The sequence below is a fragment of the Perna viridis genome, chromosome 9, assembly GCF_037379345.1.
Source record: "Perna viridis isolate PV_CMFRI_1.1 ecotype Kerala chromosome 9, ASM3737934v1, whole genome shotgun sequence".
Taxonomy (NCBI): Eukaryota; Metazoa; Mollusca; class Bivalvia; order Mytilida; family Mytilidae; genus Perna; species Perna viridis.
In genome coordinates, this window is record NC_142453.1 from 15,195,197 (window position 1) to 15,221,084 (window position 25,888).

Genomic DNA, 25,888 nt, shown 5'->3' on the forward strand with positions numbered 1-25,888 from the left:
CAGGGAGAACTTTAATTTTATTTCTATCCTTTATTACTAAAGTAGCTGCATATTGTATGAAATAAAGAATGTAGGTACACAATAACAATATAAAACAAATAAATCACAACAAGATGGCAACAAAATTAGAAACAAAAAAAATCGCTACTGTATGCCACTTTAAAAATATTTCTCTTCTTTCAAAAAGTCATGAATAACCAAGCCCAAATATATATTACTAGAGATTAATTATATTTACTGAACAAACCATCAAAATATGCTCAATCAGCTCTTTACAGTGGACAAAACACATCTCCGAGCTGTTGTATACCGGTATCCCATGCCCAAAACTATCTGACTACTTTCAGTGATCACTGTATATTGTCAATTTTCTATGTACACAGCCAAATATTTTTCATGTGAAATTCATGTTAATCAAGCTTCACATGAAACTCACAAATGATACAAAATTCACACGAATTTCCCATTAATTCTGTCACAAAGTATATTTGCACAATTTAGTTGAAAATCATGTGAAATAATTTTGCCTGTGTATATCAAAAAATATATTAGATATAAAATGAGAGAATCATATGAAATGTAATTACAAGAATTATAAAAATTGAATGATTATATTTTTATTTGTTTCATCAGCATGTAAAAGCATTGACTGGTAGCACATTTTGGACGAGAAGCACTCTTCATTGAAAAATTGCTATGGTCATCTCTTATACCGGTTCATACCGGTACTGATGAAACATCAAAAATAAAACATTCAGTTCTTGAATATTTAGACAGGGTCTGGTGTCATAAAAAATCTGTAATTTGGTTTGTCCTAAAGTTCTTCCTCATCTCAATTCCAACTGTACTAGAGTGCTTGACAACATAGGTTTGAGGATTTGCTGCAAATTGAAATTTGCAATTGTTTATGAAAGAAGACCAACATACTCTTATGATGTTAAAAGGTTAAAAGAAAAAGAAACTGGTGTCTAAAACTTCAGTTTAAAATATTCTATAAGGTAAGTATCACCTTAGAAGCAAGTGTGTCTTTTTCAAATACACAGTTGAACTTGTTCAAAATGGAGAGAATTATTTCAACAGTTATTTGTGTTGATTTAAAATACAAACTGTGAAGTGTTTATGTGCAAATATCTGTGGCATTTCTATAAAATCAAAAGCCAAACACACAATAATACTTTAAAATCATTTGATGTGCTTAGAAGAATGATGTGCATATATATATATATATTCCTAATTTTTCAGGAATTTAAGCACCATAAGAGACTGTAGTAGAAAATATGAAGACTTCAAAATTTAACATACAGATATGTTTTCATAAAGGCTATCTCAGTAAAATACCTATCTGAGTACACTGAAGTGAAGTGTCACAAATAGAACTGAATGCTACATTGATGTTGTTAAAGGGATAGAGTTGGTCTTTCCTTCATTAAATGACCTGATGAACTCTCTGTGGTAGTAAACAGAACAACTGACAGAAAGATTAGAAATTTTTCTCAGACAATTTAGCTGCTAATTAATTCCATAGGTATTAGAATCTAAGTCTATACTTATAGAAAGTTTAAATGTCCTTCTCAATTGTCTTGTTAACTACCTAAGAAAGTTCACCATGTGACAGTTCACCACTATATCCTCAATCATCATCACTGGTCAAGATTAACACCCTTGACAGAAACATCTCTTCAGGCTTACATGGATAGGATAGGTTATTTTATGAATAGTCCTTTATTATTAAGAAACTGAGTTATTTGCAAAGTTTGAATACAACCAACATCTGAAGTACTGCATTGATTTGAAATTTATGAGAAAATAATGGAATTCATTATGTAAACTGCAAGAAACAAAACCCAACAGGTAAAGTGTTAAATTGAAGTTTTAAAAACCAACTTGTTGTTTATTGCAACAGAATTAAACCATATTTAAGAAGGTAGACCTAAGGTAATGGATACATCTCTTACAAACCATTAGAATGTTTGTATTCAGCATTTTACACCATTCTCATCAATGTAAATTAGATTGATTTCATTCTGTTTCATATGAAAGCTTCATAGGCTTTGGTGAAACTGGACATGATACAACTATATTGATTTCAAGAGTTATGTCCCTTACCCCAGGTCTAACTCCTTGATCCACATTTTACATCTGTTACTTCAATAATCAAGCAATAACAAACATCAATATAACTCCGCTAAAATAGGGACAGAAAAATAACAATGTAATAAAAAAAAAACTATTACCATGGACGGTTAAAGACTAACAATTAATATTAAGACAGCACAAAATTCTATCACAGTTTGAGAGTAAATAAGTAAAACCTGAGGTGATCATGTACATAAACATCTCTATAAATAATGATTATATTTCATGCTTGAAGAAAATACAGTACGGCCAAATAGCAGGCATGCTGGAAGAAAAGACAATATGGCAAAAATAACAGATATGACTTTAAAAGACGGTAAACTTTCTGGACAAAATAAATAAGAATGTAAGTTCAAACACACCAATACCTGCTGATAATTATAAATCCAAAATTCCTTAACTCAAATTTCATCTAAAATGATTTTATGTTCAGAAACTACACTGATAAAAATGTAAGTTAATTAAAGGAGTTCGGACAGAAAAATTGTTTATTATTGAAAGATTTTATATATCGGAGATAAATCAGTCATATATTTATTTCAAATTTTGTAATTTATGTTGTTTGAAGAATTTAACTGATAAAGAACAATTTCCCTATCCATGACAGATACTTACAAGTTCATGCAAATTTTCTGAGTTACATTCACTGTATTATTAAAGATATACAAAAAAATATCTCATTAAACAATATCCTAGATTTTGACTTTAAATTGTAAATGCTATTTCAGTCTAAATCATATACTTGTACTTTAATACCAGATATTTTGTAGAATGCATGAATTATTTCCATAAACTTTGTACATATAATTTCATAATAAATCTGCATATAGATGCTAATTTGCATAATATATGCAAATTTATGTAGATTGAGATATAAATACAGGTATACATATATACATAATTATGTAAGAATATGTAAATCTATAAAATGTTATATGGGAATTTACTTTTTTTATATTTACAAGGCACAAAAACATCACAAAATGCAGGCATGGGAAATCTTAAAAAAAAAAAAACAAACTTGCATCTCCACTTTTATCAAAATACAGTGACATCCTTGCAATTTTTACAACATCAAATTTTCAAAAAGTCAAAGTATTAGTCAAATTAATATGAATCTGTATTCGATAGTGATCAGGGCTCAGTTTCATAAAAAAAAACAAAAAAAACTCAGGTTTGATATCTTCTTCAGTTCCTTCTCAGCTCAAATTTTGATCAATCAAATTGCTTGAAATCAAAGATTTTAGGAAGAACTCGAGAGTTTGAGGAAATTCTAAACTGAGATTTTTTATGTAACCCAAGCCAGATGTATTTGAGTCAATTTTATGACATCAATTTATGTTTAATATGCCATGAAGTATTAAGATAAACACTTGGTAGATATCAGTTATCAGCATTCATGTTTTACAGAGATTAACACAGAAAGTTTTCAAAAAACAATCCAGTAGTTCATTTTTCTCTTTACTTTGGTTTTCAATATAAATAAATATGATTCAGCCTCATCACAAAACTCAATGGCAAAAATATAAAAACAAATATATTCAAATATGAAAAGTTTTTTTGCATCTTTGGCACATGAAAAAGTGATTGAGACTTGTGTGGGGGAATATGTACAGTGAAATCTATGTTACAACTAGGTACAAAATATTTTCTATTTTTGAGTAGTAATATATGTACACAAGATGTAAATACTTTTTATGAAGAAGCTGATATAAATACAAATCTCTATGGGAGACAGTTAAATCCCTAATTGTGGTTCTCAGGCTGAAAAAATCCACATTTTACTGAGAGTAGGCTCCTTTTCAAGTGTCTTTTGCTTTTTATTTAATACATTTTTATGAGATTCTAACCAATGATTGACTGATATTTCAGTGGCTGATTCAAAAATTCCGAAAGGGTGCACTGACTACAGTAAGACGGAGGACAGCTTCAATGATTTGCAATATTATCTACCAAAATTGCTCAGCCTACAGGGGCCAGGCCAGGAATGTGTTAGTTCTTGCATTTTAAAACTTAAGACCCATGTGAGCTTTTTAATATTTTCACCCTACACAACCAACATGGCATTCATACATCAACTTTGCAGGACCTAAGAAACCAGGAACGATTATTATGGCTATATAATTTCATATTTTAACTAAAAATTGTAAATACAAGAACCTACAATTTTAAAATATCTTATATTCTATGCTTTTATATATTAATCCTATACCTTATGACTATATATTTTTGTATTGCTCAGTATACACACTATTCTATAAATGTACATTATTTACTCAATATACATGTATCCGCTTTTATTCAAAATACAAGTACCCATATTTGCTTGTTATACTGACTTAGAAAAACATCAATATCTACTTTTTCTTCATTCATTTTTCCCATATAGATAAATAAACACATAATCTATAAATATACGATATAGTTTTAAACTATAAATAGATATAGTCATGTTAATAACCTTAACAAGCAAGGTATAAAAATAGAGATGGTGCAAGATTTATATAATTGCATCAACTGAATACAGGTTCACCTAAAAATCATGCAGAGGCCTTAGAGAGTGAAATTTTCATATTTTTGTCCACTTTCCAACCAGTAATACATGAAGTAATACATTTTTTTTGCAGTAGGATAAGAATGTGTCTAGTATGTCCCAGAATATTATTTTTATAAGTTCAACTAAAATGTTTTTATTAATTTCGTTAATTTTCTATATTTTCTACTTTTACAGCTTCTCTTAGCATTTGTCACATAAAAATGTTTTTTCTGAAAGATTTCAGGTTGATACACATTTTAAACTTGTAGTCCTTTTCTTTATATGCATAGTTCTAAGATAAACCTGTACTTAAAATCTAATAAGATCTATTCTGTGTTATGACCTGACTTTAGAAGATACAAAATAATAACAAAAACTTTAAAAACATCAACATTTTCTTTTAAAAATGGTAAAAATATAACCATAAAAAGCTATTAGTTTTGGTGAATACATATGCCACTGCATGTACATGTATTTGCTTGTTGAAAAGGTGAAAAAAAAGTCATCATAACATTATATCACAGTAGCAATATTTACAAAATTTTAAAAACAGGAAAGTTTCAATGTTATTAATGACATAATAAAACAGACTAGGTAAATATGGACGGACTATTTCCTTATATTATCACAATTTTCTATAAATCAACACTTGAACCATGTCAGGTACAAACTGAACTCATGCTAACTAAATTTTGCACATAATACACAACAAGAAAACAGTTGTGGTTTCAATCTCAAACAAAACAGAACGTGTGCAGGGATTGATTCAACAGGGGAAAACCCTTTATTCCTGGAGAGTGCAAAGACTGATTTAAGAAGGGTTTTAACTCTTATTCATGGAGAGAATATCCACCTTGGAAGATAACACCAAAACATGTACCAAACTAGCCGATTGGTGTTTCAAAAGAATGGGTAAATGTGAATAACAATAGTAAGCAATAGTTTAATTAATATCTGACAAGACTCTTAATAAAAACTCTACAATAAGGCTACTCCATGGGCTATGATGAGTTACCACTAGACCGCCCACCTGTGGGCGGACGTGATCTTCGAGCAGGAGATGGACTTTTCCTGCGATATGCACTGGTTCGACCAGCAGTAGAGCTGGATCGTCCATTTTGTGGTAGTGGAGGCTTAGCACTTACAGGGGTCATTCTTGCTGTTCTGTTATCCTGAAAAAAAAATGTTTTGTTAAGGTTACATGTGTAGGAGTGAAATATTCATTATCAATGTTATTATAGTGATAGTGGAACCAGTCGATAATGGTAAAAAAAGACATGCAATATTCTTTTTTTTTAAGCACAGACAAAAAGTATAAGCATGTGTATCAATGAAGTGATTTAAAAGGTACATCATACACAGTCATTTCATGTTCATACATCATTCTTTAAGAATAGGTATCATCTTGCTTAAACATTTAATTGTTCCATGAAAAGGGCAATTTTCACTGTGGTACTGTCAATACTGTAAATTCAGATATTTCTGCAATGATATTTTTTTGGCTACAGTTGAAACTTCCATTATTTATTTTTTAACATTATTGCTGGGGGGATTTCACTGTATTGCAAAAAATAAAAACACAATTTTTGCTAAAGTTTAAAAATAGCAATATACACATGTAATGGACAGAATTAATACTGAAATTACAGAAATTGGAAGAATTTCAATGATATGAAATCTGCTTCTACATGTAAAAAAAAGATCAGTAATTAAATGGTTATGTATCTGGACACTCAAGCCACAGTTTCCACATCTTTATTAGCCAAGGGTTACAGTACTGTAGGTGTATAACCATACTATAACCCATTGCTATCCAAGATGCTGCTTTCATGTCATTGACTCACTGCCTTTGCTAAATAAAAATCAAGCATAAATACGTAACTTTAGATTCTATTGTTACAGATATTATACATTAATGTGAGAAGAAGGGAACTATCCTACAACAAAACTCACTTAATATGGGATTTTTTTATTCAAAAGCTTACTTGCAGTGCTAAAACAACATAAAAGGAAAGAAACAAAACATTACATGACAATTCCTAAAATAGTTACTAAAGTTTCAAATTAGTGATTAGACTGAAAAAAATCTTTTTGGTACATGCTTTCAAAATAAAGTTTCCACAATAAGTTTTTACCGAGTTTGAACCTAATACATATACAGAGAAAAGTATGAAAAGGAAGAAAAAGAAGTCCAGTCTACATAAAGAAACAACACTTTCCATGTATAATGTGGCTCTAAATGATCTGTCAGAACCAAGTGTGGACTTCATGTATGTAGAATTTTTATTATTATGTCATACTTGATCAAAATATGATTTATCAACCAGCAATATTATTGTAATATGTAAAGAAATGACCACCCTTGTTAATTAATGCATTGATCAGAAGCTGTAAAGGCCCAGAAATTGCCTTAAGACATTTATCTAGCCTGAACCATTAATAACCTTGTCATACATTTTTATTACAGAAAAACGAAGTGAGGCTATGGCCCAAATAGATGTGGTTCCAAGACCATGTATGACATGATTATAAAAGTTCTATGTAGTCTCCACTTAATCCAGATATTTTTAACTGATGCCATGCTTTTGTTAAACACCAGCCCATGCAGTTGATTGATGCTTACTTACTCAAATGGGTCACATTTCTCCTTCAATTTGAAACAGATACATTTTCAAATTTCAATAGATGGCCATGTTGCAATAAATGATATAAAGCTGTTGCCATACACATGTACTGTAACTGTTAGTTTTCATTTTCATAAATAATAATTGTTTCTTATTTTTTTGGGGATACTTTTCCACCCCTTAAGCACAGAAAAATTTTTTTCAACACAAAAAAAAAAAAAATACAATAATACATTACCAATATTTTAAAACAAGTCATTGAACAAAATCTATAATATATGTCAAGTAAAAAAAAACTTAAAACCTCTTACGATAAAAAAAATTCTGTTTTTGGCAAGTGGGTAGTAATAGGATTACATGAGGCATAAAACTGTTGCAGTAAAGCACATACATGTAGTATGCCTGCCCCCCTTTTGTTCCAAATTCAGTAACTCTGTCTTCCTGGAGGGAAGCTCCCTTTTTGATTTATGGTTGTTTCCTGTCGGAATTCATTTAAATTCTCATAGAATTTTTACATGTGAAACTGAATTCAAATCAGAATATGACTGGTTTAAACAGATTTCTAAATAATAAGATTAATGACTCTCTTATTGTCATTATGGAATCAAGCTCATTAACTAAAGTTTCTTTACACAGTGTTTTGTCCCTCAGTAATGAAAAGATGGATTCATAATCTCACAAAGAAAATACAAAGCTAACAGTTAACATGAGGCTACAAGTACATCTTGTTTTGATGTAAATCAAATTAAATAGTTCTACATAAAAAAAATCTCTTACCTGAGGGACAGAATGTGAAAGGGGCCTTCCAGGGGGAGATTTGGAAGGGCTTCCAAACCCTTGAGGTGGGGGTATTAAAGGCCCTGCTTGATCATCCTCTTCATTAATTGTATCATAAGACTGGCCTAAGATTTCCATTTCTAAGTCTTCGCTTTCAAGAGATTGAGTCCTATGGACTGGTTTTGCAGACCTTGGGGGCCCTTCTTTTATTGGTACAGCATGGCCATTGACAGTTGGAGGCTTTGGTGGTTTGGGGTCAAAGTCTTTGACCTCTTCATCCATACTTTCATATACTAATCTGTGGAAAAAAGAAGAATCACTATACAGTTAATTCCTGATCCATTTATCACATAATTTGTGTGTATAATGAGGATTTTTAAAATGCTACAGGTCTAAAGGGAACCCTATTTTGTTTGTTAAAGACATTTTGATAAAAACTTACCTTGGTTCATGTTTTTGAGGGGGCTGTTTTGAGAATTTAGGTGCAGGGACACCAGACTGTGCCCTTGGAGGTCGAGTCGTTGCTGAAGGAGGGGGGTGCAAGGGAGCAGCATACCCCCTTGGAGGTTCAATATCCATTGGTGGTGATTTCAGGTCAGCTTCTCGTTCTCTTTCTCTCTCCTGATCTCGCTCTTTTTTCTTTCTTCTCTTTTTCTTTCTTTCCTCCTTCTTTTCCAAGCCAAAGACGGGAGGTTTAGGAGCATTTTCTAATGGCATTAACATTGGAGGAGGAATCCTTCTTCCTTCAACCATTCCTGCAAATATAATTAGTATACTTGAACTGGTTTCAACAAGAAGTAAATAGAACTTCAAATCATAGTTCTTAACATAATATTGGTTACAGCTATTTTCCCTGTAGGATAAAGGCATACTCTCATTATACGATTCTTCGATTAACAGCTGTGATAAAAGTACATGCTTGTCTATTTTGCTCAGCAGGAGAATATTTCAGATGAAAAAAAACATTAATACAATGTACAATGATAAACAAACCAAAGCCTATTACTTTACCAAAGTACTAAAAAAACAAGAGGCTCCCAGGAGCCTGAATCACTCACTTCTTGAATTTTGCCTTTCAAAGGCAATAAATTAAAAAAGAAGTTGTCAAACAATTTTGACTGAAGAAGTCTTTGGTAGGACCATCACAAGATCTTTTCAACAATTGAAAGTTTCTTTTAATCTATCATAGTTTTCAAGATCTTGTCTGAAAACTATTTAAAAAAAAGTCATTTTTCCCCTTTCAAGGGCAATAACTATTAAAAGTAGTCTGAAGACTTTTGTAGTCCTAATAATATGGATCATTTCAGCTATTAAAGAGAATTTGGATAAACCTAACGGTTTAGGAGATATATGTGAAAAACTATTGTCTGACCCTTATGTTCTATTTTTAGTAACGGCTGCCATCTTTTTTGACGAATCAAAAATCCCCATATCAGTTCTGTGCAGTATACCCGAAGGAACATTCAAACCAAGTTTGGTTTCAATTGGTCCAGTAGTGTCAGAGGAGAAGACTTTGGAAAGAAAAAAACATTAAAAATAGCAAAAATCGTTGAAAAAGGGCAATAACTCCAACATGGCTTAACAGATTAAAACCAAAATTTGACCAGAGATAGATCTCATCATGCTGAACACTTTTATCCTGTCAGAATTCAGCTAAACCTAATGGTTTAGGAGATATATGCGAAAAACTACTGTCTGACCCCTATGTTCAATTTTTAGTAATGGCGGCCATGTTTTTGGACAATTCAAAAATCCCCACATCAGTTCTATGTAGGATACCCCAAGGAACATTCATACCAAGTTTGGTTCTAATTAGTCATGTAGTTTCAGAGGAGAAGAGTTTTGTAAAATTGTTAACGACGACAACAGACGCCAAGTGATGGCAATAGCCTTTGGCCAGGTGAGCTAATAAGTTCTTTAACGACATGTTGTACAATTGATTAATTTCTGAAAAAAGATTCATCAGAATCAGTTTATAATCACCTGGAGGTTTGGAAGCTGAATCTGGCCTGTTTTGATCAATAGGAGGAGGTGGTGATGGTTTCTGTGTTGGCAAATCATTACTCGGACTCGAAAGTGGAGGACTGTAGATTTGGTCTCTTGATCCTGAATTGGGTCTTGTAGGTGACGGTGTTCTCCGTGGGGGTGGACGTGGTTTAGGCATGCTTGGATTTCTAGGAGCAGGCCTTGGTTTTCCTGGTGGAAAGTTATCAGATGCATTGTTCGATGGGGTACTGAAGTGAGGGGAGATAACTCTTTGATTTAATTTCGAGGGAGGTTTCGGCTGCATAGATCTGTTGTTTGAAAAGTCTAAAGATCTGTTCTTTGCTGGATAAGGATCTGATCTACTGCTTGTAAACCCTTCAGACCGACTTAATTCATTGCGGTTGAAGTTTTCATTTCTTTCATTAGGATAATCATCATAGTCTTGTGATGAATTTTGAGGTCTGTAAGAAGGCTCCTGAAAGGAAATTTTATATTTATATTAGTGACAAGAGTAAAAGAACATTTCTTATCAACAACTGTTTTCCAGTTCATGCAGTGCACATCATTTTTAAAAACATGTATGGGTTTCTATATTTCTGTCATCAGTTTTATATTTTTTTTGTAGCATTTTGAAGTATGTTCATAACATTAAATTATTTGGTTTGATGTTTACTACCTAACAAAATATGATTACAGTTTAATAGATTCATTTAAATGCCCAATACAAATTTTTAAAAAAATTAAATTTTGAAAATTTGTCAAAATGTGAAAGTAACAAAAATTCTCATATATTAAGTGGCTATAGTGTACTTACAGACCCTTTTTCAATTTCTTACAACTTTTTATCAAAACTAACCAGAGATTGAGCATAGGATTTTTGTTGGAGATTTCTTCTTGGTGGAGGCCTAGGATGATGGAAGGATCCACCACTTGTATCTGACCTCCTTGATGTCATCGGTGGTTTGTCATCATCATCAATGTCAGATACATCCATGCCACCAACACTGACATTATCAATGTCATCATCAGGGTTAGCTGAAAGTAGAATATTGAATTTGATAAATGTGTTATCATTCCTATCTTTATTTGTATATATATGTCATATATATTAAGAGATTTCTATTGAACTACTTTATATATTTTGGACTTTAGGTGTGCTTATAAAGTTCTAAAAGTTATAAAGTTATAAATCTTGCATTTACAGTACATACTGAATATATAATGCCAAAATCTGTATGACATACCATAACCTGTGACTCCTCTATTAACTCCAAAGAGCCATCAATCTGAGAGGTGATTTAGGTCGAAGGTTGAAACTGTATGTGATACAGATATTGACATGTCATGTTCATTATATCATATATTTTAACTATACTTCAAGTGTGTTTTGAGAAAGGATGCGATAATGGTCTAGGGTTTGATATATGGTAAACAATATAGGATTTATACAACCATTTTTAATGCAATACCAAAAAAGTACATTTTGAACAAAATATATGATATAAAAATTTTTTCTCTTACAAATTCTTTAACTTTTTCTGAAGAACCTTAATGTAATAAATTTAAGTGTTAACATAATTTGAACATAGAAGACCACCAAATTATTTATCAGCCAAATTTTGTTTAAAAACAGAACAAGATGAACAAATGATTTGGAGAGGTGAAATGAGCATAGTCTGAGATTTATTGAATATTTACATCTATGGTCATCTTCCATATCTACATCAACAGGTCTGTCAAGCACCTCATATTCTGAGTTATTAAATCTTCCATCCATTTGAGAGTTCATACGTCCATCTGAATTAGCTCTCCCATCCATTTGTGGGTTCATACGCCCATCTTGATTAGCTCTACCATCCATATGTGGGTTCATACGCCCATCAGGATTGGCCCTTCTATCCATGGAGTTCATTGGATTAATTCCATTGTCAGATACTGAATTGAACCTTCTACTAACTGTAGAATTAAATCCACTGTCTGCTGTAGAGTTAAATCGGTTTTCATCAAAACCTTCTGAATATCTGCTATCTACAGTTGATTCTAATCGGTTATTATACCGATCTTCGTCGGAAGTATCTTCATTTGCTCTACTCTGGCTTGGTATTCTACCATCTGCTGACAACTTTCTATTTAGTGAAACCTATAAAAAATTAGGTTTTTGTTTCAAAACAACTGATTATTAGCAAACAAATTTATTTCATTTATCATGACAATTTGTGTTTCAATACTGAAGTCTTATCACCTGCTAATAGAATGTTCTGACAAGAAACTAAAAAATTCTTAGCTAATATTATGATGTACACATACAACCAATTGGGCAACATCATTACGATGTGGCCCAAATTGATTACAGTTATAAACAAATCTTTTAAAAAATTGAAACCTGAAATGTGAGAGAGATAAAGCATCCACAATATACATGCTACCTACCACCTGCTCTGAAATTAGGCATATGATTACTTTACAACTGAACAAGCTTACCTCTATTCGTTCATGAGGTCTTCCCCTCTGATACTGATCTCTGTTTGTGTATGAACTAGGCCTTTCTCCACTAGACAAAGATGATCTCCCCTGTTGGAGATCTCCACCTGCACTTATAATCAGTCTCTCTTGGTCTGCTGGAATATAAGAGCGTCCTCTGTCTGGAGATGTGAGACTGTGTGATCGTCTGACTGGATGGCGTCCAGTTCTTGGTCGTTTTGGAGGATGAGGTGGAGTAAGTGGCATATTTTCAAAACTGTCTTGAGTATTCTGATAAAATAAATCAATTTCTGATAATTAAAACAAAGATATGGGAATCCTGTAATGTGTAAATATAAGAAGGTTTGTAGTGGTTATGTAAAGCAAATGTTGTTAAAACAAAACACCAATTAACAAGGGAAATACAATAAGAGTGTTTCCTCACCACAGAGTATTGATTCTATGTTTGTAACTTTACACAAATATTTATTCAGATTTTCCTAAAGTGCATGTTCCAAGAGAACTTCATATATATGTGAAAATAATGAAAGGAAGGACAAATTTTGGCATAACTATATTCCTTCAAATTATTTATAATCAGGTGTATAAAAAGATTTATTCAAGGACCCCTTCCAATACAATAATGATTCATTCATATTTATTTTGTAAACTCAAGATGTATAAGTGTATATACCATGTGACCCTAAAGAAATAATTTAAATATAAAAATAGAACTAATTTACCAATGAACACTTTTTAGTGTATTGAAAGCCTCACAAAACTACTTACAATCATGTGATCGTAGTCACCATTCATGTACCCGTTTAAACTGCTGAGGCTAAGGCCGAGGCCATTAGGAAGAGGACTTGTTGGATTGCTTTTCATTCTCTGTCTCTGATGTGACATTATAATCAACTGACAGTAATGAAGCTGTTTATTTCTGGCATAGTCCCATGGTGAAATATTAAACTTATCTCTTGCTTCCAAATCAGCTGAAGTGTTACAGTAAAAAATGTAAATAAAGACTACATAGATAAGAAAAGAATTGATGGTCACTGATTTTTAAAGGTAATAGTTTGGAACCCTATTCAAATAATTCTCTTATTTTTGATGAAAGTCTTTCTTTGGTTTGTCATTTTAATTAACATGGTCATTAATTCCTTGTTTTGTTTTGTTTACATAATGCTTGTGGTTTCAATCTATGAACTTTATAATTTTGCTTTAATACCAACACTTAAATGGTTAATATATTCTAAGATATGCTCTTCAGAAATATTTCTCTCTTAAATGTTTAATAATAATATGATTTTGTATTTTTCAATGCAAAACCAAATCAATGACTTACCTCCCTTGTCTAGTAGATAATTGATAACATCCCCATGGCCACCAATCACAGCCAAGTGTAGAACAGTTCTCTCCTGGTTGTCTCGGTCATGGACGCGATGAGCACCTCCTATCTCAACAATAATTTTACATGCCAACAGAGATCCCATCTCTGCAGCTAAAAGTAAGACAGTTTTGCCATCTTCATCTTTGATGGTAGCAGTTTCGGCAGTCAATAGGGTCTACAAAAACAGAACAAAAATTATTGGAACATATAACTTCTTACAATTTGCAGATGCACAAATGATTAATCAAGTGTCTTCTAAGAATATTCAAGTTAAGCAAATGCACAGACAAGTATAGAATTGGTACATTCCTTTTCATGTTATCAAGTTATGACAGAAATGCTGATAACATGTTGCATGAATATGAATCTGCATGTTTTGCTCTAAAAAATCATTTCTCATTTTTTTCAAAATTATATATACAGTGTGGATTCATTATTTTTATGGTGCCAATACTTGTGGTTTTCCTTGTTCATTCAAATGGCAATTAATGTATGTCAGAATTTTTCCATCATTTATTTTCATTTCAAACTTCAATGTTTCTTTCCACAAGTAACATGTATAAATGTACCTGCAAACACTCTAATGGCTCTGTCCTTCTTATAGACCAATGCATCCATGTTCTGCCATTACCATCTCTCTCGATCCCATCAGCCTCTTCAGGGTTAAAGGTCCTTGATGAGGTCAAAAGTTCAAAATGCTTAATATGGTCTAACCGACATGCCCACATACAAGGCGTCAGACCATCCTTATCCCTTACATTAACATCAGAATGGGCCGCTAACAAGAACTGAAATAAAATAAAAATAGGTTTTTTTTTCTATTAAAAAATATTAATTTCAGTTTATGTTATGTTATGTATAAGGGATTAAAGTTCATTGTTTGTCACATAGTACCAACATTCTGTATCAATTTGCTAATGTACATTGCTATAAAAATGTACGTACATGTATTAGGAAATAGGAAATCAGCTCAAAATGTTTTCATAATTAAGATTATTGGTCTTTTTCTACAATTTCAGCAAAAATCATCTGATATCATTCAGGGAGTGTATAAGAAAACAAGAACAAAAAGAACAAAAATTAATGCGACATGGAAATTAGCTACCACTTTTGCTTTTTTACTCATGCAGAGGAATGACTTAAAAAAAATGTTAAATAAACATAGCTGACAGGTAATTCAAAACTTAGTGTAGTGATACTAATAAATATAATAAGAAATTCTGAAATTAGGTATGTTGTGTTTCCTGTCGTCTCCCTACTTTATATTCTTTTGATGTATATGAGGCAAGCCCTGATGTAGGTGCTAAAGCTTTTTAGACTATATTTACTGGGAAGATATTATTCTTGTTACATGCATAAGTAAATAGGTAAATAAGTAAAAGAGTCAGTCATCAACATTTTGTGTTTTTTTTTCCATTCTTTAATTTTCATCTCCTCTTAACATCAGAAGACAGATACAATCATAGAAATACAAATCCATTACCTAATTAACTTATCAACTCATTTGCCGAGCAAGATAATCCATTCATTGATAAAAGAATCAAATACAACAAATAAGTGCATGTAATTATGTGCTATGACTTAGTTACTATGGTTACCAATCTGAAAATTCATTGTTTTCATGTTCACAGACACCGTGAAGTCAGCCTCATATCTTGACCTACACTTAGAAATCGATGATAAAGAAAAACTATTGACCAAACTTTATGACAAACGTGATGACTTTTCATTCAGAATTGTCAACTTTCCTTTCATCTGTGGCAACATCTCTTCGGCTCCTGCGTATGGAGTGTTCATATCACAACTCATACGTTATGCCAGAGCTTGCCGAAACTACACAGACTTTTTGTATCGTGCTAGAACTCTAACAAATAGGCTTCTGGAACAGGGTTATGTTGCTACAAGATTGAAGTCATCACTACAGAAGTTTTATGGTCGTCATCATGAACTCGTGGATCGTTATGGTGTATCCATCTGCACCATGAACACTGATTTATTTAACGGGTCATAGTTTTCCTTTCCTCGTTTGTCTACCACAGACTTGACTTTTTATGAGCAACTCGGTGGGTGTTTCTAGAAAAGCAGAGGACGCTTACCATACCCATGCTCCCAGTTTTTAGTGGAGTCCGAGTTGCTCATTTACTTTTGTTATTTTGTATGCATTTAGTTACTTTATGTTCTTTGTTGTGTTTGTCTGTTTTCCATGTCTGGTCTTTGTCCCTGGATTACATTCTTTTGATTACCGCTATAACCTTGGTTCCGTTGATTACTCATTAATAATAAGAAAACTAAAATACTTTTTAAAAATTTTAATGCAGTATGAAATCTTTTGGCTTCTAAATTAAAATTCTAATTTAAATATTTAAGAGTTACAAATTAAATGCAACCAGATATTAATAAGATGGAATCAATGCTGTGGTGAAAATATTCAACATGTTCAATTTATCAGGTAAAACTCATTACAGCCCATACACAACCAGTTATGCAAAAATCATCAATTTGTCCTTGACATTAAAGTTCAAGGTCAAAGGCCATAAACCATGGTAGTCAACACATCCAATGATTGTCTTTAGCTGATTCATAATATCAAAAGCATTTACCAACAGACAAAAAAGTAATAGCCTGTACAGGATTTGTTATGGACAGACTGACCACTGTAGGGTATCAGCCAGTGCCATTAAACAAAAGAATTGTTTAGAAAATTTTCACATATTTCAAATTGAAACAGCAAAATAAATATTAACATTTCAGAAAAAATAAATATTATAGACAATATTCAGCAAAATATATAACTTACAGTATTGTAAATAAAAATAACTCTTTTTTTCTTGTGTTTAAATCAATATAGTTAATTTAAAAGTCTAGTGAACCCATTTGACACATATATCTGATAAATTTAGAAACTTATAACAATAACAATGTCTTATACTGATTTTATTTGAGATTAACATTTGGATTCTTTAAACACATGTAAACCTAATGAACACCTCATACCCGATATACTGCCAAAATGTTTTCAGACATAATGAGAGTAGACTTGTCCCTCATATTTTTGACAAGGACATGGCTATATAAACCATCTCTATAAAGCCTATGATAACACCACTGCTGAATGCTCTCTTACACAAATATTGCCAATAGAAAGGTACAATTTTCTTAAATTTAAATACCCAGATTATGACAAAAAACATCTTCAATACTAGACCAAATAGTAAATTCTGACAACTTTCCTTGACAAGCTAGAAATTTTCATTAAATACACTCAACTAGCCCAAATCAATTTTTCAGTAGACTCAAGCATAAGGCTATTGACTTCAGGCACAAACTGAACAGCATGTTGGCAAGTTATTCTAGTCAATAATTACATTTTGGATGCAGACAAACAAGTGTAATTCTTCAGTTTTTTTACAATGTGAAAAATAAATGGTCTGATACTTAAAGCACATTCACCATTAACTCAGAATAATAATTTTTGTGTAGCATTTGGATTTGTTCACTGCAATGGCACTGAAACAATTAAAGAAAGTACTTGCAAATGTCTTTTTTATATAAGTTCAAAGAATCACATATATTGTGCCATTCAATAATATCAAGCACTGCATTTTGAAAACTTTTCAATATCACAACAATGTTGAATACACACATAATTCCAAATCACAGGCATCAAAAAAGAATCTCACATGGGAAGTGTTATAGGTTCAAAATCATTTGATCAATTATAAATCATACCAAATAGTGAATTTATTCTACAATGAGATATAGAATCATCTACAATGACACTATTGAAATTATTACAAAAATTGTACACAGTAAATTCAAGACAAAATGCCATTTTATGCACGAAAGAAAATCAATTAATTTTCAATATTGTCCTATAACAACGCTAGTATTGTTGGTTATAGGTATGCAACTGATAATGCTCAGTACGTGATTTTTAAACAACATAATTAAAACTGTGGTATTTCAAGGTTTAAATCGTTAAACTGTAAAATTTGATCCAATTAGCGTTCATAAACCTGAAGGCAGACCAAAACAAATCATATATTATTACAAAGCACACCTGTCCACGTCATTTACTCAAATAAGATACAAATGCCAACAGCTGATTTTGTATATTAACATGTATATTTGAGAAGTTTCCAAATATGAGAATAAGTAATATATATTTTCCTTTTAACAACGATTTATCATCAATTTAATAAAATGTGACGATAATAAGGAATAAAAACACGTAAGTCTGGCTCTTGTCCAAATGTTAATAGGTAAATCTTATCCTTATATAAAATGTCATTCAATTTCTGACAAAACAAACATTGATCCTTTAGTTTAAGCTTTAAATTTCAGTAAAATTCAGTTTCCTTACCAAACATATTCACAGTATACAAAGAATTTATGACAGCAAATGGATTTTAAATAAGTTTTCCAACATTTTCACATCTTATTACCCTCATTAAATAACGTAGCGTACATGCAGAACAGAAATTTAAATTTTAACAGGACAAAATTTTTACAATACTATCATTTTCAACATAACAATTGCTCTCCAGTTTAAACTTGTAAATATATTATTTATGGTCTCAGAGGAGACATATATTTCACCTTGTTTTATATAAAAGGAGTCTGAGTTTGTATAGGAATATCTTTGTAACAAAAATCAATGGACAACATCATGTTTTTTTTTTAAGCAACCAATGAAATGTGAATATTATTTTAACAAAAGCTACATTGATTCGCAATTCATTAATAACTCAAATTTCAAAAAAAATAAAAAATAAGATATTTAATTTAAAAATTTAACAGATTCTACATGTTTCAAATGTTCACAACCATTTATAAACAAACATTTTCATGTTAAAGAACTGTTGTACATGTATGTACATTTTTAGCTTCTACATTGTATATCCACTGAGACAATTCTGGGTAAGAATTCAGATGTCCTTTGGTCAAGCAACACATTATTCTTTATAAATCACCACATTTTTCTATTGAGAACCTTATATTATAGTTTTTAGTCAACCTCATTTTTTTAAGTTGGAACAACAAGACAGTACAAGCTTTTCCACAACAAAATGTATATATATAGCCTATATGGCCACATGGTCTAGGGCGCTGGACTTTGTGCAGGCAGTGTTGCCTTAGATGTCGCAGTGGTACAAGATCAAGTCCTGCGGAGGGAACAACCAAACATTTGCTTCGCAAATTTAACAGTTCTAACATCGTTGGGAATTTTTCAGACCTTTCTTTGCTTACATTATCTTCCCTGTATCAATTTGATCCAATGGAGCAGTGTATTGAATGGAGTCGTCACATTCTGAGACGTTGGCATATATATATCTAGTTATAACTATCATAAAAGAAACTTATTTGACTAACCAGCTTGAAATATACTTATTTAACTTTGTGTCATGCAAATGACTTTAATAAACTTTGGACAAGTTCCAAAGTCAGGATTACATTGTATCATTTCGGACCAGTCAGTAGGACTCTTGGTTTACATTGTATATTTTCAAAAGTGAAGCAATTATATACCTTACATGTAGGAGAAGTAAGTATGGAGTTAGTATACAAAATGTACCATGACTTTACCTGTAAAATTAAACAATAACTGGAAAAAAATTTACAACATATCTCACTAAAGGTTATTCCCCAAACCCCAAGCCAGAAACCAATATAGTAATACATGTATAAACAGATGCCAAACAAAAAGTAGGTGCTGCTTGAGTCTTTGAGTCTAAAATCCCAAAGCCCATGAGAAAGCTATTAAAGTTTCTGTCAAAATATCAATTGGCTGTGATAAGAAGTGCCAGAGAAAACTAATGAAAAAGTTGTGGACATGCCAATGGAGCAGAGGGTATGAAAATACGATGAAACCTGTCCAAGCCGTAACTTGGATACCAGTCACTTTTAAAATCCTGTCATATCAGTTTAAATCTACTTTGAACCTTGGTAAACCAAATACCCATCTAAACCAAACCAATTTGTAAGTCAAAAAGGGGTTCAATTTAGACAGGTTTCACTGTATAAATAACATGCATAGTCACACTGAAAGACAAGTCTTTATCAAGGACATAAGATTTACCCTACAGAGAACACATTACTTTTTACCTTGAGACACTCAGTATTTTTTGTTGTGACAGCCCAATGAATAGGCGCTCTCCCTTGTGTATCTTGTATGGTAAAGTCTCCACCACGCTGTAGTAACAAACTTAACCCTACATGGTTCCCATCATGACAAGCTTGATGGAGGGCTGTAGAACCATCTGAAAAGATAAAATAGAAACAGTTAAAAGGGTATAGAATGCTTAATTAAGTTCATGTAACTGATTTTTTTCAAACTTATTCATATTTAGTTTACTGTACATACACGTGGAGTCCACATCAAACAGATTTTTGGTTTTCTAGATTTTACCAATTCATATCCAGAAAAGTGTTTCACAAGTTTACCTTATTGTATACAATGCAATCTAATCAATGAGAAAACAACATAAATTCACAATTACCATGTAAATTAATTCTGTAAGTACAGAAAGGGAAAATCTTTCTCACCTCATAATAGTTCTCCAGTTTGAGTCTTTCAAACAAGATCAAGAAAAAATTATAACAATTGTTTTTTTGTTTTTTTTGCACAGTAACTTTTCTGAATAAGATTAATTTGTTAACATGTGTAACAGTTAATAGACCTCTAATTAAAAATGAGAAAAACATGAATAAATGACACTAATAATCAATTAGTGCTTTTTAAAGCCAATAAAATGTGCTTAGCAGCACTACAGCTAGAGCAAAATGGAGGGGTGCCGTGCCCCACCTCTATCACGCCTGCGCCCCTCTGTCCCTATGGAGTGCTCCCTTAGTGCCCAATTATCTGAATGGCCCTTTAAGATTTCCACTCTTGTTAATAAATTACCCCAACCCAATTAAGAAGTGTCACCTTCATTAACTATATTCTGTCGTAATTAACCCCCAGGTAAACCTCAGGTAATTATCGGTGATCAATCAGCTGACCAGGGTTATCGGATAATGATTCATGATTGACAAGTAGAAAATGAATCCTGATTGGATCTATAACAATTTTATGGACACAGCCAATCATTGGTTAATAATTAATTTCTACTGCACAATTAATTTTACAAATATTTTCAAGTTAACAGGTCTAAATTTTGAAGAACTACTGGGGTAAAAACAATTGCATGTTGCACATGTTTGTATATTCAAAATGTCAGTTACCTCCCTTATAATTTCAATATTTTTTTTAAATTCCTACATCTTCGACAGCAAAGAATATTTTCCATAAGTTGTAATTGCAATAGTTATAGGAAATAATATTCCTTCTACTTACCTAAGATTTTGATATTTAATCAGAGCAATATTGAATATTTGTAACATTTCATGTAACATTTCACCTCAGAGTATGTCATTAATGTAAAAAATCACTTGTCCTTATCACTTACAGGAGTTGACACATTGCCTCATTGCGAGAACAGTAACAAATCTAGTCCACACAACAACCTGACCATATTAAAACTAAATTGACAAAGGAACATAAAGTCTCAATAACACATTTCCAGCTGGTTCACCTCTATATTTGTGTGATATATAAGATGTATCTGTTTTCTAAAAGTACTTGGTCATCTGAGAAAGGTTTTTCAATACAATAAGGGTGTCATGCAAATAGTAATCATGCAGTCAAATTTACTCAGTTTGCAAATTATGACGCGACCTTCATTTTTAAAAGTTGGCAGGTAAACATAAAGAATACAAATTACTGACTTAACACAAAAATACAAAAATCAATGTTCCTTTTTTGTTGAAAAAAAAAATGCTACGTGTTAAAGTGCCCTCTTCCCAGAGCCCCTCTATTTTCAAATCCTAGCTAGAAAACTGCATTATGTACACGTATATCAGCATTCTTGTATCTTAAAAAAATTTTGACTTTGGTGAGAAAGCACTAAGCCCTGACCTTCAATGAATCAGTGTATTATTTTGGGAGAAGGTTATTGAGCTGGTAAAGCAAGTGAACTTATTAAAATGAACAGAGAGAATTTTGTAAGATTAATTACAGTAGTGTTTTTTATATACTGAACTGACCTTTGAATAATGACTTTCTCCCCTTCCAAAATTACAAAATTCATATAAGATTCATCTAGAGAACAATTTTTCAATTACTGATACTCAATTTTCTTCCTTATATTTAACTCCCAGGTCGCAATTGGCTTCGCCAATATCGCAATTTGTGATTTTTTATTTTACTGGCGACGAAAATAGCCAGTTGGCAATTTTCGTAGCGCCTACGTTTTGTATATTAAAATTGACAGGAAGTTTATCAGCAATGGATATCTCTCTAATTAAACAATAGTAAAAAAGAATCAAGTTTGTTAAAAAAAAAAATTTTAAAATGAATATATTATATTGTATTAGATAAATTAGACCATAAAGGACAAAGGTGAACATGTTTTAAAATCATTGACTATATGAGAATAGTAATATAAAGTCTTTGATAGAAATAAAATACCTGTTTCTGGAGTAGTACTTTATTATTTTATACATATGAAAGTGACAGACTAGAGCTAATAACCTGCTTTATAGATGCATCAAGAGTGAATCTTGGGTACATGTATGTCATGAATGGAGAGGTTATTTTGAAGAATTGACAAAGATAATTCATCAGTGAACTTAATACTGACTTTTTTTTAAAAAAAGTATCATTTTTTTGGCACCTTTTGACTCTAATTTCTGAAAACTGGCGAAAAAAAATGGCAGCTGGCGATTTTTCTGGCCACAGAATTTTGGAAGCCAGAGCAGCCCCTGCTTAACTGTTATGACTATTTTGACATCCTTAGATAAAATCATTGATTATAATCAACTCATTACTTACCATGTGCAGTGGCATTAACTTCACATTGGTTTTCTAAAAGATTGTGTAGAATTTCCACATGTTTAAAATGTATGGCATAGTATAATGCTGTCCTGCCTATACCATCTCGTTCTTCTACATATGTAGGATCTGTGAAAATAAAATCAGCTTTAGTGTATTTTCAAGAAAACAGTGCTGGTCCTTGTTCATAAGAATTTGTTTTATAGGGCTTCATTTGTGCAATTTTATCATTAGAGTCCTGGTCATGTGTACATAGTTACATGTACATGTATACTGTTTGTAAATATACACTGTACACTTTTTCTTCAAGAAAAATACTTGTCTTGCAAGACTCAAAAGGGTAGTCATAGGCATTAAAACCACTCAGTCAGGCAGGTCATGTTAAATCAAATGTAACCACAATAACTTCAATAAGAGCTTAAGTAATCACAGTCACAGATTCATGTAGATCTATAAGTAATTTAGCATTTCTGGACTACATTAAAATGTTGAAGCATGAACCATGTGTGCCAGTAGGGTAACCCTCCATTTGCTTTTGCTGCATACTATTACAGTAGTCCCTCCCTGAAACCCCCCCCCCCTACCTGACCAACAGCCAACATTTCAATTGCATTAACCATTTATAGCGCAAATTGGCCCCTTATAAATAACCACCCTTCTGACGTGACCAGCGGCCACACTTTGAATGAAAAACGAAGATCTAGCCTCTTGTATCCATAAATTACATATACATTACAAATATGCAATAAAACTGTATAATTTGTGTTCTAGTGTATGTACATTACAATGAACATTGTACATATAACAGACACAAACAACATATACAATGAAATGCAGAAATTGGCCTAACCTCTCAAGAGAGGCCACCTCTCTTATGTGACCAGTTTTGGATTGCAGTATGGGAGGCCACATCAGAGAGGGACTACTGTACCACTGTATTGTAATGTTTTACATGCACCTGAAGAGATTTTGGTGGTAATCCAGAAATTTATGTTCATCAAAACACAAGAAAGCTCACACATTTACTAGAATATGAATGATTCTTACCACTTCTGTAATAAGAAAAAATGGTTTCAGATAATAAACCAAAATACAATGTAATACCTTCATGTAACAAATCCTGAACAGTTCCTATATCTCCTCTTTTTGTAGCATCTATGAGGGGAGGTAATACAGTCAAATTCATGCTTTCCTCTGTTGAAACACCAGCCATATTTCTTATATTGTCTAAATTTATCCATTTCCATTGAAATTTGTCTGGAGCATCCACAAATGGTGTCATAGGACTCAAACCTCTTGCTGTTAATGAAAGGGTAGTCACATTTTTGTCCTGTGATCGATGCTGGAGCATACGATAAAATTTCTGGAGTTGCAACAAAGCTAAATTTAACACATCCCTGAGTTCTGCACATTCTGACTCTTCATTTAACTTTAACAAAAATTCATGAAGGAAGGCAGCAGCCTTTTGAAAATCTGCAATATTAAAAAAACATGAATATTTTCATAAATTCATAGCTCATAGAAAAATACATTGCCTGTAGACTATACTATACACATTCATAAATGAAGTACATGCACATGTGCATATACGCATAGTGATTGTGCAGTTAATATAACAAGATACATTGTACATGATGTACACTACACACAATGTACAATGTACATACCAACATATCCAGATTTAACATTACTATATGTAACTGGGACAGTTACCAGACTTTCAAGCAGAATGTATTTTATTCATAAGAAGTAAAAACAAAAGCAAAGTTTAACACATGATTTTTACTACAAAAAAAAAAAACAACTTTGCCCTCAAAGAGATACGAGAACAACTACATGTACTTTAAGTCATCTGATTGGGAACATAACTGATGAAAAAATGCCCCAAATGTAGAAATGCTCTTATAATGACAATTTACATGTACAATGTACATCTTGAATAACATACAACATGTACCGTCAGCAGTCAATTTCACAACATGTCATACATTGTACAAGTAAAATGAATCGTAATAAGGTGGTGATCAATAAAAAAACATTGTAACGTTAGTATTTAAACATTTTACACTTACAATTTTTTGTGAAATTAACTACTGTCTGAAGTGTTCATGTACAAAGTATATTGTTTTAAGACAATGCGTAGACAGTTGATATAAACTTAAAATTTGTTTTTATATTGTTTGAGTACCGAAGATTCTGTAAATACTATAAAAGTTTGATAGACAACAAAGCACATTATACAGGATGAATATATTATATACATTTTTACTTAGATCAGAAAATAAATATACCCTCTGCTCTTATTTACTTATTCTATGCTACTACCAAGTACATTTTTACTTAGAATACCCCACATGTATTATTACATGTAACTGTGATATGATTTGATAAGGGGCTCTAAATTTTGGTGAAGTAACAGAGAATAAGAAATTGTTTTGTTTTGTGAATCCTATGATGTAAAACAGGGTTGGACTTGAATGCAACTTGTTTGTAAGTGAGGCACATAATTGGGTCAGAAATGTGCAATAAAGATTTGCCTCGAGAAGTCAGATCATGTTTGATAAAGAAAGAAATAATAAAAAAAACAGTTTCTTTTCTTCTCCTTTGATAAAACCCATGAGTGATAAAACAGATTAGTATGGTTGTTTATCACAGTAATGACAGTAAAATGTTTCTACCATCAGGCATCCCAATTCCCCAAATAAACAATTTCAAAATTTACCTTTTCGTTTGATAGTCATGCTCTTCTAATTCTACGGATTACATGATACAGGAATGCAGAAGCTGTATGAATTAGATAAGCGGAAGTTCCGCGAATCTGTTTGTTTAGAAGTTGCCATCAAAACATGTTCACCCCATTGCAGGTGCCCTTCGCCGCCATTAGTTTACAAATCCCAGCATGCACCCGCTCTGTATCTAGCGAGTTTTGATTTGATGAAATGGTTATATTTACAAATGAAAACAATCTATTTGGTTTTATTTTGATTTTTGAAAAACGTTTATCGAAATAATTTTCCCGAAATATGATAAATTAGCTGAAAACCGACAATAGTTGGTAAAAAAATAGTTCCTAATATTTAATGTAGTTAAGTGCCGCATAACGCCTC

The 25,888-nt window shown here is 32.0% G+C and overlaps 1 protein-coding gene across 2 annotated transcripts; it reads right to left on the reverse strand.

Moving 5' to 3' along the window:
- Positions 1-25,687, reverse strand: LOC148606926 (uncharacterized). 2 transcript variants are annotated; one of them, XM_088545661.1, is made up of 15 exons: positions 25,504-25,687; positions 23,886-24,254; positions 22,782-22,910; positions 20,015-20,169; positions 14,479-14,697; positions 13,865-14,084; positions 13,309-13,511; positions 12,541-12,810; positions 11,758-12,199; positions 10,916-11,094; positions 10,057-10,534; positions 8,516-8,828; positions 8,074-8,371; positions 7,300-7,319; positions 5,682-5,844 (listed from the first exon to the last, which is right to left on the reverse strand). In XM_088545661.1, exons 1-15 carry the CDS (start codon positions 25,520-25,522, stop codon positions 5,823-5,825), a joined length of 3,336 nt encoding a protein of 1,111 aa, XP_088401787.1. In that variant the 5' UTR covers positions 25,523-25,687; the 3' UTR covers positions 5,682-5,822. The 2 variants fall into 2 exon arrangements, with proteins under 2 accessions (XP_088401786.1, XP_088401787.1); XM_088545660.1 differs by lacking the exon at positions 7,300-7,319 and having other exon boundaries at positions 1-5,844; positions 25,504-25,686.
- Positions 25,688-25,888: the final 201 nt, after the last annotated feature.